At 37.3% G+C, this 14311-nt stretch overlaps 1 protein-coding gene across 1 annotated transcript; it reads right to left on the reverse strand.

Annotated features, from left to right (window-relative positions):
• Positions 1–1648: 1648 nt before the first annotated feature.
• On the reverse strand, positions 1649–13354 carry xkr8.3 (XK related 8, tandem duplicate 3). Its single transcript, XM_051137729.1, has 3 exons — positions 12629–13354; positions 5588–5775; positions 1649–3430 (listed from the first exon to the last, which is right to left on the reverse strand). The coding sequence occupies exons 1-3, from the start codon at positions 12961–12963 to the stop codon at positions 2694–2696; spliced, it is 1260 nt and encodes a 419-aa protein (XP_050993686.1). The 5' UTR covers positions 12964–13354; the 3' UTR covers positions 1649–2693.
• Positions 13355–14311: the final 957 nt, after the last annotated feature.

Consider the following 14311-nt stretch of genomic DNA (forward strand, 5'->3'; position numbering starts at 1 on the left):
TTTTTGCATTGTTAGAGTGTTCTTATTGGTTTTCAGGCTGCAGCTAGTGCTTTCTGGGTTGTTTTCAGGGCTTGTTAGGGTGTTCTTGGAAGGTTTCATGGTGCTGCTAGGGTGTTCTTGATAGTTTTTTTGGCTGTGTGTGGTTAGGAGCAAGCGCTCTTTGCTCCTGTGGGAGTTTATTGCGCTCATTTTATTCTTTGCTTGTCTCTTGCGAGAGGCAAGCACGCTCTGATACCCGCACCTTTCATACGGCTTTTGGGCTGTGCATATATGGTGAGGACTAAGAGAAAAATCGTCTCTCAATGGAGTTAGAAGAGATTGTCGCATTTATTGCTTGTTGTGAGATGCAGACACGTTCTCATACCCGCTTCACGGGGCTTGCTAGTTCCAGCGCGCTCTTTATTCACGCTCAACCTCCTTGAGCAGGGAGTTACCACTTGCGTTCTGTAGTACGGCTCCTGAGAGAACCTTGCAGAGCTGCAGTAGCTCCTGGGTGACATGCCAACCTAGGTAATCCTAGGCACTTGGCCGTATCCCCTTAAAGGAATACCCTCTGTTTCCACGCCACCCCGGGTCCATGTTCTGACCCCTTGCAGGTAAGTTTGGGGTATGCAGCCCAGGCTCTGGCCGTAGGGGATATGTCACTGACAGCCGTCACTACGTCTCAGGGGCAACTCCCTTAAAGCTTAGGGAGTTGGTACTTAGTGCTCGCCTCTATGATGACAGGCACTCCCCTCAGGATGGCAGCGTGGGTTTAACCGTTCCCCATAGCGACCCCTAGAGGACGCAGTTTTGTTTTCCTCGAAAGGGAACGTCTCAGATTACGTATGTAACCTTGGCTCCCTGAGAAGGGAACGAGACACTGCATCCTCTAGTCTCATCGCCACGCTTCGGATGTGAGCTTCAGACGAAGAAGCGAATGTTATGTTCTACCAGCATCCTTTTATACTGTAGTCGCACCGGTAGTGACGCACCGACAGCGACGAGTCGCGCCGGAAGTGACGTCATAAGCTGTTGCCGGCGAACGCTGTTGATGTTTTTGTGTGTAGGCTTCAGACACGGGTCACGGAGTTGGCGTTCCCCGTAGCGACCCCTAGAGGACGCAGTGTCTCGTTCCCTTCTCAGGGAATCAAGGTTACATACGTAACCTGAGACGTTTTCAGGATGCTGCTAGGGTGTTCTTGGAGGATTTCAGGGCATTGCTAGGGTGTTCAGTGTAGTTTATAGGCTATTGTTAAGCTCTTCTGGGTGGTTTTCCGGGCATTTTTAGGGTGTTCTAGGGTTTTGTCAGGCATTGCTAGTGTGGGCATTTTGTGTGGTATACACAACAATCCTGGGGTGTTATGGGTGGTTTTCAGGGCATTGCTAGGGTGTTCTCCACAAAGAGTTCACACCTGTGTCTCTAGATTCAAATACGATTTGGTCTCAAAACCTTCTTTCAGTCTAAATCTATGGTATTTTTTTCTTATTACTGTTCATTGTCAACCACCAGGTAGAAATCACCAATAAGTCAAAAGTATCAAACCTCTCCTAAATAAGCCACAGAACTTGAAGTCTCATTTATGTCTGTGGCACGAATAAGGTATGCACCAAAGTTCAATACTTAAATTTAATGGCCATAACCTAATGTAAAGTGATGCTTGCCTCAGAGACGAATTAAATGCTAAAGGAATACCAGAAGTGCCAGACATGATTTGAATTGTTTTAGCTGCTTAAGCCTACAGTAGCTGGAAAAACACATTCCCAGCTGCGCTTTCTATCATGCTTGTAAACAAAATCTGCTGTCAAGTAACCCAAGAGGCAGCACATGGCAATAGTAACTCGGAAACAACAAATAGCACAAACAAACAGGGAAACACAATAACCCACTTAAATGACACTGAATAGTCTGGCTTAGAGTTTAGTATATCAACATTCAGTGAAGACCTTCAAAAAGTCACTTTATTATTGAACAGAACCGTGACATAACATCATAACCCATGATGTATTAGCTTCCATCCACATAGCATGACAAGACACGTTTAAAAGACCTAACCACTATCTCCAGACTGGTAACAGTAGGCATTTCCCAGGCAAATGACATTAAAGTGAAACTACTGCCTTAAAGATGGGAAATTACCCAAGGGACCATTCACTATTGGGTAATGTTACAACACTACAAGAACTTTTAAAATTACCTCAAACATTTGTGTTGACAATACTGATTCAGGTAATGTAGTGAAAACTAGATTGGAGGTGTAGACCATAAACATGAACTTTACTCACAGTGCCCTTCAGTTCAATCCAGATTACAGGAATTTCACAAGGTATAATACTCACATAACATGAGACCAATAATACAAGCTAGCATTATAGGCTGTTTGTGTGCATTTAGATCCAATCTTTTTGGAAAAAGATGTCTCTAACAGGTGAACAGCCTAAGTTCCAGCATTGTTAAGAAACACTGAAGGAATGATAACAGAATTGGAAATGCCAATCATTTAGATTCTGAAATCAATCCTAATGGGATCAAACCTGAACCCAAAAATGAATCTTGTGTCATGAGTGAAGTGTTTAAAAATATAACTTAAGATGGCTTCGTGTGACTTCAGATCAACCGTAACATTATCCAAAAAAACACTATGTACAATAATTTACAAATATAATAAAATGTAACAGTCAAACAAACTGCATACTATTGATTTTTACAGTAATTATACATTAGTTGCTTTACATTCATTTGCTTTAATGGCAGATGAGGCGTTTGTTGTGTAGAAGTTAGCAGCATGTCGGCCCATCCTCTTGTTAAAGGTTTGAACCAAAGCACCGTCGGCCTGAACGTCCACAGACGGCTCCACTCCATCCGTTACATCATATGCAACTTTTCTCAAATCTGCTGCCCGCCACAGTTTTGGGTGAAAACACCAATAGTAGAAACCTTTTAGCAACAGGCCCAAGACGTAACAAAGCGGGATGGCGATTATCAGACTCAAGGCATATGACTGAGTCATCTCTGCATCGCGGTACAACCACCATGTGGCCAACAGAATGCTGGTGTCTGTGATTATAAAAGTGTGGTAGATCAGACTTCTGTTTCTGGTGTGACCTTCAGTTACATTAAACCAGCTGAAGTACCAGATGAGCCCTACGGTGGCCCGGTAGAGGCATTCCCCTGCTAAGCTGTCCATAAAATCGGTGCCCTGCATGCAGGCCCATATCGCAAAGACGAGCCACAGACACAGGAAGTGAGCAGCGATGTGGAAGGGCAACACAGAGGCAAAAAGAGCAATCGTAGCCACTCGTGGACCAATCAGAAAGAGGTTCCAGAAGAAGTAGACCACAGACGACAACCAATTTTGCTTGTCCTTGTCGGGCAGGAATGAACGAAGCGATCGATGATAATCAACCACCATCCAGGCTATAGATGTAGTGGAGGCGACCAGGCTAATATCTGCAGAAGAGAAACATCAGTGTCAAATTTCAGTTTCTTTTACATGCATTTACATCGGTGGTTCCCTAATGCTGGGTTATAGATAGCAGGTGAAATAAAATTTGACTAAACCGTATACATGTGAATAACTACATAAATACATGTGTTGTTATTGTTAGCTCAACTCTTAAACATAGTTTTGGTTTTGGTTAACTGAAATAAACCTGACCATCCTCTTTATATAAAAGTCCAACTTTATATATGAACATATTCACATGTAGGGGAAGATACACTGTCATTCAAAAGTTTGGAATCAGTAAGAAAATTTAAATGTTTTTAAAGAAGTCTCTTATGCTCATCAAAACTCCATTTATTTGATCTCAAATACAGTAAAAAAAATAAAAATACAAATATAAAATATTACTGTAATTTAAAATAAGCTTTCGGTTTTAATATACTTTAAAATGTAATTTATTTCTGTGATGCAAAGCTGGATTTTTAGCATTATTACTTCGGTCTTCAGTGTCACATGATCCTTCAAAATATTTCTAACATGTTTTACTGTGATACTTTCAGGATTCTTTGATGAATAGAAATTTAAAAACAAAAGCATTTATTCAAAATAAAAAATCTTTTCTAACAAACTATATGTCGTTATAACTTTTTATCAGTTTAACACATCCTTGCAGAATAAAAGTATTAATTTCTTACAAAGAAAGAAAAAGAAAAAAAAAAATTACTGACCCCAAACTTTGATTGGAAGTGTATATTGCTACAAAATTTTCTATTTTAAAAAAATGCTGTTCTTTTTAATGTTTTGTTCATCAAAGGATCACACACACAAAATAAATAAATAAATATATTTTTATTTTATTTATTTATTTATTTATTTATTTAGCAGCACAACTGTTTCTAACATTGATAATAAATCAGCATATTAGAAGGATTTCTGAAGGATCATGTGACACTGGAGTAATGTTGCTGAAAATTCAGCTTTTTATCACTGGAAAAAAAAATATTTTTTAAACTATATTAAAATAGAAAACCACTATTTTAAATTGCAATAAGATTTCACAATATTACTGTTTTTCTCTGTATTTTTACTCAAACACAGCCTTGATAAGCAGAAAAGACTTCTTTAAAAAACAATTTCATTGATTTCTTGCATCATCACAAAATGTAAACTATATGATTGGCCAGCTCTAATCTGATAAATGTGACTGTATGGCATAAAGATATTAAAATATTATAAACATGAACATCACAATTTTATGTAAAGATGCTTTGAAACAATGTTGTGAAATGCACTCTACAAATAAATTTGACTTAACTTAAAAAAAAATTAACAAATATTAAATGAAAATTTTCTGGAAGTATACTGAAATTACTAAAACTGACATAAATATGAATTTACGCTAAAAATAATATATTTTTAATAAGTTAATTCAAAATAATAAAACTGTAACATTATATAAATAATACTAAAATAGCTGCACAGAAACACAAATAAACATGTCAACTTTTAAAAGACAGCAAAATACTAATATAACAAATACTATATTAATATACTAATATAATTTTTTTCCCTATATAAATATTTTTATGTTTTTTTTGGAGTCTCAACAAATGACATGCTACACCCTGAAATAACTAACATTTTAAGATATAATGTACAGTCTTGAGGGTCTGTTTTGTCTTCCTGTGTGTTGGTTGACTTTGTTGGTCTCACCACATGACTTACAAAATACTAAATAGTTTTTTATACTAATATTCATTCTTAGTACTACTATTTGTATGACTACTAATACTAATTTACTAATGTATTTCAAATATTAATACACAGTGAGGAAGTTATTAAAATGCTTTTATAAGACATCATTTGATGTACGATGAAAAATAATAAACCTGGCGATGTCCGTGTAAGTAGGTGACAAAACCACACATTTCTGCATGTTCCCCAAGTCAATGTTCTAAGAGGAAATGCTTTTTACCACAAGCTGTCAAGAGGAAATTGAGTATAATTCAGAGGAAGTTTTGCTTAGCTTGTTTGTTTTAATGTAAATTACATTGTTAGGAAATCTTGTGCGGACGGTCATCTTTTGAGCTGATTGGATGTCATATGTTTTAAAATGAGGTGGTTATAAGCATCAATAGGGTAGAAGTGTAGTGGTTACCCACATTGGACCAGTCTTGCATGGTTGCTGCGCAGCATGATGTACATCATGAGGGTGAGCTGTGGCGCGCTCTCACAGAACGTCTCAATGAGCCGCAGCATGCTGAGGTCATGGGTCAGGTAAACTGCATAGTCAGACCCAAAACCCCCTCGCCACCACACATGAAAACCCTGCCAGATAGCTGATATGTGCCTACGGAAAGAAAAAGAAAGTGATGATCTAAACATGGAGATTCACAACAGCAGTTTGACACAAACATATATATACACACACAATACAGCACCATGGCACTGCAGGGCTTTGTTTTGTTTTATCTATGATACAATGGTTTTTAAACAATACCATTATATTTTTTAAGTATATCCAACTGTCTATAACAGCTCTGCCTTTTAGCCACACTGGAGAAAAAAAATTGCTAAAACCAGCCTAGGCTGTTTAGTTGGTCTTAGCTGGTTTAAGCTGCACATATGTGACCCTGGAGTTTCCATTGATGTATGGTTTGTTAGGACATGACATTATTTGGCTGAGACACAACTATTTAGAAATCTGGAATCTGAGGGTGCAAAAAGAAATAAAAATCGAAATATGGCAAAAATCACCTTTAAAGTTGTCCAAATGAAGTTCTTAGCAATGCATATATCCTACTGATTTTTTGGCATAAAAGAACAACCTGCTAACAAGCTCAGGGAATAGAGATGGCACCACTAAAAATAGCCCACATGCCAAGTATCAAAACTAAAAATATGCTATTCTCAAATCAAAAGTACGTTATTTTACAGTCACTGTTGAAAACCAATATATTGGTTCCTTTCCCGTGACCCTCCTTCGCAAAACTTAACATCTACCTCATTTTTATTGGTAGATTTTTATTGGTAGAATATAAAATATTGCTGCACAAGCATTTAAGTGAAATATAGTTTAAGCAATGTCAAACCATTAACCCACTGGGGGGGACCTGGGGGGGCCAACCTGTGGCAACAGTTAAAGTTGAGTTCTAGGGGAAAACCATGAACTTGGCAACCCATGACATCCACAGTGACTAAGGAAAGGAAAGGACATGACGTGTGGCCAAGTATGGTGACCCATACTCAGAATTTGTGTAGTGAGTAGTGAACAAACATGCACACACGCATGGAGTGGACAGCCATATAATATCGCTGCGGTGCCCAGGGAGCAGTTGGGGGTTCGGTGCCTTGCTCAAGGGACTCACCTGCAACTGAACCTGGGACTCGAACCTGCAACCTTTCGGTTACAAGCCAGACTCCCTAACCATTAGGCCACAGCTGCCTATGTTTACATGCACAATTTTTGGTTCAATCGGACTGAATTCGTTCCGACTGTATGTAGCGTTTACATGAACGCTAAATAAAGTGATCGGGTTGATGTGCACCTTTATATGTCACAAGCTTCAAATCAAAGTAGTTTTTTTTTTTTTTTTTTTTTTTTTTTTTTTTTTTTTTTACATGCACTGCACAAATATAGAGTTTCTCACTGTTTGCACATAATAACCACTCTCCTACACTGTTTCTTTATTTGTTTTTAACAGCAGAATTATTATTTATCGATTTCTGGATAAATATGCATATAAATTGCTGTGCTACTCATATTTATCACAAAGTAAAAATGCCCCTCCCCGCCCAAAAACAGGTTGCCAGTGTTGTGCCCATTTTCGACCCCCTGCCAAATTATTACCCCCTCTCATTAAAATTGCTACCTGATTGCCTAATCCTAACCCCTCCCCCACACCTAATCCTAAACTACCAATACTAGGTAGTAATCTGGCAGGGGTCGGAATTCAGCACAACACTGGTATCTGAAACAAGAACTGGTGGAAGGTTGTCCTGCTCCACTTCACAGTTTTATATTGACAGGACACGCATTTATGCAACACTTAATTCAAAAGGAAGAATCGCCTGTTCTGTGCGTCATACATCATTATGTTCGTTTTTTTTTTTTTTTGCGTCATTGCGCATGTAGCAACTGTATTAGAAAAGGAATAAACCACTCTCTTCAAACCAATCAAAATTTCATTCCGATCAAGCTCAGTCACATCGTTGAAGGTGCTTACATGAAGGCTTTTTAGTATGATTGAGCCATCAATTTGAATACAAACAGATTATTTGATTGCATGTTAACGTAGCTACTGACTCAAAAACCACCTGACTCGATGGCTGACCATTGGCTTGGTGTGGTCCGGGCTTTAGACAGGTAATGCTGAACTTTTACCAACACATCTCCTGTCCAGCCAGAGGGGGAATTACACTGGACCACTGCTATTCTCAATTCAGGAATGGTTGTAATGCCAACTCGCTACTGGATTTTGGAAAATCTGACCATGCTGCCATCTAATATAAACAAAAGTTTGTGCAGGAAGCTCCTGAGTGGCAGATGACAAAGTGATGGTCCGCCCAATCAAAAGCTGCACTACAGGATGTGCTTGATGATGTGGACTTGGACATAGTGTGTTTGGATTATCAAGAACACCATCTGCTCCATTCCTAACCTTGACTCATCCACCACGGTTCGCCTATCGCCCCAATTGGTCTACTGGGAATGCTGTCCCCCATATCCTGCATGCTACTCTCACCACTGACAACAATAAAGGGAATTATGTGAGGATGCTGTTTATAGACTACAGCTCAACCTTCAACACTAAGTCCCCCACAGGCTGGTCTCCAAACTCAGGGACCTCTGTACCTGGGTTCTGGACTTTCTTTAATGTAGTGAGAGTGAGACAAACCACCTCCAACATCATCACCCTGAGTACAGGAGTCCTCTGCTTTACTCCTGATGATACAGTAGTAATCATCTTCAACAACGAGGCTGCCTATGTTGAAGAAGTGGAGAATGAATGTCTCTGAATGTCAGCAAAACCAAGGAGCTGGTTGTGACCTTCAGGAGGTGGCAGCAGTGGATTTACACTGTGCACATCACTGAGAATCTGACCTGGATGGGGCTTTAGAAAGTACAGGTATATCATGAAAAAGTTCTTTTTTTATTGTGACTTATTTTAAAAACTGAAACGTTCGTATATTCTAGATTCATTACATGTAACATAAAATATTTCTAAAGCTTTTTTGTTTTAATTTTGATAATTAGAGCTTACAGCTCATGAAAGTCAAAAATCCAGTATTTCAAAATATTAGAATATTTCGTAAGATCAATCAAAAAACGGATTTTTAAAGTTTTTTAAAGTATGTTTAAAAAAGTTTTTAAAGTATGTTAATTTATGCACTCAATACTTGGTCGGCAGCACATATTACAGCGAAAGACTTGCTCTTAGCACAAAGTACAGCATCAGTGAAGTGTGGAATGATTCTAGCTTCATTCTACTCCTTGTGAAGCTCTCCCAAGTGTTTGAATTGGCTTTACTTGACAGTATTCTCAAGCTTGCGGTCATCCCTGTTGCTTGTGTACCTTCACCTACCCAATTTCTTCCTTCTAGTCAACTCTGCATTTAATATGCTGTGATACAGCACTCTGTAAACAGCCACCCCATTCAGTAATGAGCTTCTGTGACTTACTCTCTTTGTGGAGGGTGTCAATGATTGTCTTCTGGACCATTGCCAAGTCAGCAGTCTTCCCCATTAGTGTGGTTTCAGAGAACAAGAGCTGGACCTGGAATTTATACTGCAGGGATGGTCATTTAATGAAACTCAAATGTATATATTCTAATATTTTGAGATACTGGATTTTTGACTTTCATGAGCTGTACACTCTAATCATCTACATTAAAACAATTTTTTTTTTTTTAAATATGGAATATGAAAATTTCATTTTTTAAAATGTTACAATAAAAAAAAAGAACTTTTTCATGATATTCTAATTTTTTGAGATGCACCTGTATACTGACTCAGTGCATTTCATTGTGGTATGGAAACTGCTCAGCCCAGGACCTTAAAGCCCTACAAAGAGTGCTGCACTCAGCTGAGCATATCTCCAGAACTGATCTCCCTTCTCTGCATGACATCCACATCAGGTGATGCAAAGCCAGGGCTGTTAACTTCCTCAAAGGCTCCACTCACCCAGGAAATTCACTGTTCAGTCTGCTACGATCAGACGCTTCCACAGCCTAATGGCTAAACATGGAAACACACTGCACTTTGGCTCTGGTGGTGTAGGGTTACACAGTAACAGTCCTCACTTTATGTCAAGTTAATCTATGTAACATCTCCTTCCTGCACACTGTTAGCTTAGTTTCAATCTCTGCACACTGCCAGTTTTGGTTTTAAAATACACTGCCGCTCAAGAGTTTGGGATCAGTAAGATAGTAATGTTTTTTTTGTGTGTTTTTTTTTTTTTTTTGCTTTTATTTGGTTCATCTTAGGTCAGACAGAAAGCAACAATAAACACAAATATAGTAATATACTATAAATAATATAGATATACACATATCTAGATATAGCACACTGTTAGCTCAGTTTCTGCATTGGGTATATATATATATATATACCCAATGCAGAAACTGAGCTAACAGTGTGCAGTGTGCAGGGAGGAGATGTTACATAGATTAACTTAAAGTGAGGACTGTTACTGGGTATAAATGAATAAATAAATAAATAAATAAATAAATAAATAAATAAAATTAGTTGTTTTCTTTAAATATTTCAGAAAAGGGCTCCAGACTCTCTCTCTCTCAAAAAAAAAAAAAAAGTTTGCAATAAAACAAAACAGAATCTTTTCCATCCAGAGAGGATGTTAAAAGTCAAAACCCCATTGGTGATAACGAGTGGTAGCTGCTGGCTTCTAATTTACAAGAATAAATCGCCTAGCCAGTAGAGTTGCAAAGGTTACACAATCAGCCTATAATGGGTTTAATTTAACAGATTCTGCTAAAATGCCAAACAATGCTGTAAAGGGGGTTGGGTCTATCTTTAAAGGAAAAAAATAACAGAAAAACACCTAAAGACTTTCCTCCAAAAATGTTTCAGACAAGACGTAGCTGGTTCAGTTGTGCAACGACGGCAGGTTGGGTCAAAAATATATTTATTTTTTTTTTATTTCTTTCTTTGTTTAAAAGAAATTAATACTTTTATTCAGCAAGGATGTGTTAAATTCATAAAAAGTGATAGTAAAGACTTATATGAATATATTAAGACTTATAAGAATATTAAGCAGCACACTTGATTCCAACATTGATGATAAATCTGAAGGATTGTGTGACACTGAAGACTGGCGTAATGATGCTAATGAAAAACAAAACTATTTTATTGCACAGTTGACAAAGTTATATTTATAGAACTTGTATGTGACAAATAAAATCTTGAGTCTACTCTAAAAATACAGAAACAGGTGCATCCAAAGTTATTCCCTAAAAAACTATATATTTTTTTGTTTTATTTATTTATTTATTTTTTTTACTGGTGGGTGCAGGACACTATAGCTCACTTATGTAAGTGAGGATAGCAAAATAAAGTAAACTGTGACATATTATTCCCAAATATTCATCATAAAGTGGACTACCAGTAAAATTGATCATTCAGACACTTTGATCTGACCATGTTTTGCTTAAGTGTTTTTTCTTTAATTCCTAACGCAGACTTTTTTACATGACAGACTGAACAAAATTAAGCATTGCTTGGTAATTAGTCAACAAAGTATTGATAGTTGTGTAAATATTGTCATACTAACAGTTGTCTGAATGTCTGTTTGGTTGATTGTAATCTATTACATATCTTTCTATCAAATGTCTCTGACATTATCAAGATGAATTTGTTCCAATGCAGTTTAACTCTGAGTTCTTGTCATATTTTATTACCATTTTCTAAACTACAGTGAATTAACTGTGAAAATGTGAGAAATGTTGAAAGTGTATATGTGACCCTGGACCACAAAACCAGTCTTAAGTCGCTGGGGTATATTTGTAGAAATAACAAAAAATACATTGTATGGGTCAAAATTATAGATTTTTCTTTTATGCCAAAATCATTAGGAAATTAAGTAAAGATCATGTTCCATGAAGATATTTTGTAAATCTCCTACTGTAAATATATCAAAACTTAATTTTCGATTTGTAATATGCATTGCAAAGAACTTAATTTGGACAACTTTAAAGGCGATTTTCTCAATATTTAGATTTTTTTCCACCCTCAGACTACATATACTGAAATAGTTGCATCTCGGCCAAATATTGTTCTATCTTAAACCATACATCGATGAAAGCTTATTTATTCAGCTTTCAGATAATATATAAAGCTCAATTTCGAAAAATTGACACTTATGACTGGTTTTGTGGTCCAGGGTCATATATGTGTGTGTATATATATATAGTGGGTGTTACCACAGTACTATCATCCAATACATCACTATATTTGATACTTCCACAATCCTTTGTGGTTTGCATGTTCCAGATATATAGATTTGCATTTTAAGGATGTAAATCTAAGAATTTGCGTGTTTTGAAAAAAACAAAAAAAAATCATCATTCAAAGAAAAGATTAACTAGGGTACATAACAAACGTCACTATACACAAGTTGTTGTCAGGCTGTAGATAAAAACGATAGCACGATATGATCGGAATGTGACAGCTTCAAGTTGTACATATTTATTAGGGCTGCAACGATTAATCGAACGATGTGTGAGGCGCGTTTAGTCAATGAAGCCGGTACGTTGATTAGTAGTAAAGCTCCATCACGTGCGTTCAGTACACAGAGCAAGTAATACACAGAGCCGTAAAGCACTGACAAGCCACGCCAAATCGGCCGCAAAATCGAATTCGATTTTGAGCGCGATTTTGGCGTAGCTTGTCAGTGCTTTACGGCTCTGTGTATTACTTGCTGCTCCAGCTGAACGCATGTGATGGAGTTTTACTACTAATCAACGTACCGGCTTCATTGACTAAACGCGCCTCACACATCGTTCGATTAATCGTTGCAGCCCTAATATTTATCTATCTGGACCTTTAAGTAAATATAAACAAACATGATTTTGCAATTTTATTTTTGCACTTAAAACTTCATTTTATTCGTTTATTTATTTAAGATGTACATGTGAGTAACTAAATCTGCTTTTTGTAAATCGCCCCTGAAGTATCTTTGGTCTCACCTGATGAAGAATCCCAGCTGACACACATGCAGGAACAGCAACAAATTGACTCTTTTCGCTCCACTTAACAGAACTACGTTCCCGGCGGACGCTTGAGACTCAAAGTCCTTCAAATCGCGATCATACCTAAGCCAAAACCAACTGAACAGCTGAACGACGACAGATGACAGGAGCATGAAGCCCACCAAGACGCCGAACCACACGAACTCTCCATGCACGTAGAACACCGTCGCCACCCACAGATCCGAGCCCACGTCAAACAGATACGTGCACACGCCGAAGACCGTGAAGAATAAATCCAGCAAGGAATAGTCGGGAAAAGTCACGCAGTTCATCTTGGGATGAGCTTCAAAGCCGAAGCCGCTGCCACAGCATGTGCATGTAGCCACGTACGATTAGCACACGTACGAATACAGTTCAAGTACATAAAGATTCAGCAACAGCTCAATATTCACTTAACTGGCTGATTCATGTAAACGAGAACTCCACGAGAAAATACGACTCTTCGGAGCCATTTATAGAGCTGCAGAAACACGATGGCATTTTGTAGCCCATGAAAGTTACCAACTTTCCGTGGTATACAACTTAAGCCACGCCCACGTGACGTTACTCACTAAAACGGGTTACGTCAAGTCTGCTCTTCTATGTTAAATTTGTTTTGTTCTGATTTGGACTTTTATATTTCCTCGACTGTTAAAAAATAGAACGTCTGTGACATGTTTAAAATACTATGATACAATCTTTAATCCCCCTAGTACTTGTTCAAATTGAATGTGTGCTATATATTATTCTAATGTTGTTTATGTTATTGTTTTGTATGTTCTTCTTTTCTGCAATTAAAAAGAAAAAAAGCATAGGTCTTTGAAGGAAAGTAATGGGAGTTACCAGATCGGGGCGTTTTTAGACCACGTGTTAGCTGATTGGCTGACGTCTTAGTGACGATAGGTTTAGGGGTGGGGTCAGGTAAGGGGCATTGCATGATAGAAACGCCCACTTTTGCTCTGCCTCAAATACAGTTTTATTAGATATTAAAATGAATATAAATACACACAGATTCAGTGTTTTTGCAAGGATTGGCTACATTTTAAGTTGTTTGGATATAAAACTTTTTGTAGAGAATGCAAAGTACATATAGGACATATAGTAAAAATACTAAAATGATTAAATACACTACAAATACAAATGTGAAAAATGTGAAAGTGACATGTATATTTGTTTCTGACCATTAGAGAGCACGGTTGTACCGCAGACAATGCAGGTATTTCACTAATATGGGCAAGTGAAAGTGTACCATATTATCTCTCAGTTAATTAATTAGAGGCAATAGAAATGGATCTTACTATAGTTAGATATACTGTAATATTTAATAAAGTACCATATTTATTCATGTATAATTATTGCTTGATATTTAAAGTAAATTATCCTGGTCTTACTGAGTTTTTTTTAATATAGTTTAAAATAATTTGCCATGTAATAATCATCTTCATATACACTTTTATTTTCAAAATAATTGTACCATTTTCCACAAAAATCTTAATTTCAAGTTATGCAGACAATTAAAACATACTTTAATTGCACTTATACACACACACACACACATTGCGTGTCCATGTTTTATGGGGACAATCCATAGGCGTAATGGTTTTTATACTGTACACACTGTATTTTCTATCACCCTACACC

This window comes from Labeo rohita, chromosome 19 (assembly GCF_022985175.1).
Source record: "Labeo rohita strain BAU-BD-2019 chromosome 19, IGBB_LRoh.1.0, whole genome shotgun sequence".
Lineage (NCBI taxonomy): Eukaryota > Metazoa > Chordata > Actinopteri > Cypriniformes > Cyprinidae > Labeo > Labeo rohita.

What these genes read in the sequence shown, in the direction of transcription:
- xkr8.3 (XM_051137729.1), bottom strand. Translation starts at nt 12,963, where the DNA reads ATGAACTGCGTGACTTTTCCCGACTATTCCTTGCTGGATTTATTCTTC. An exon ending in CAGCTGGGATTCTTCATCAG is followed by an intron (nt 5,776 to 12,628) that starts GTGAGACCAAAG and finishes TTCTTTCCGTAG; the next exon opens with GCACATATCAGCTATCTGGC. An exon ending in CCATGCAAGACTGGTCCAAT is followed by an intron (nt 3,431 to 5,587) that starts GTGGGTAACCAC and finishes TCTCTTCTGCAG; the next exon opens with ATATTAGCCTGGTCGCCTCC.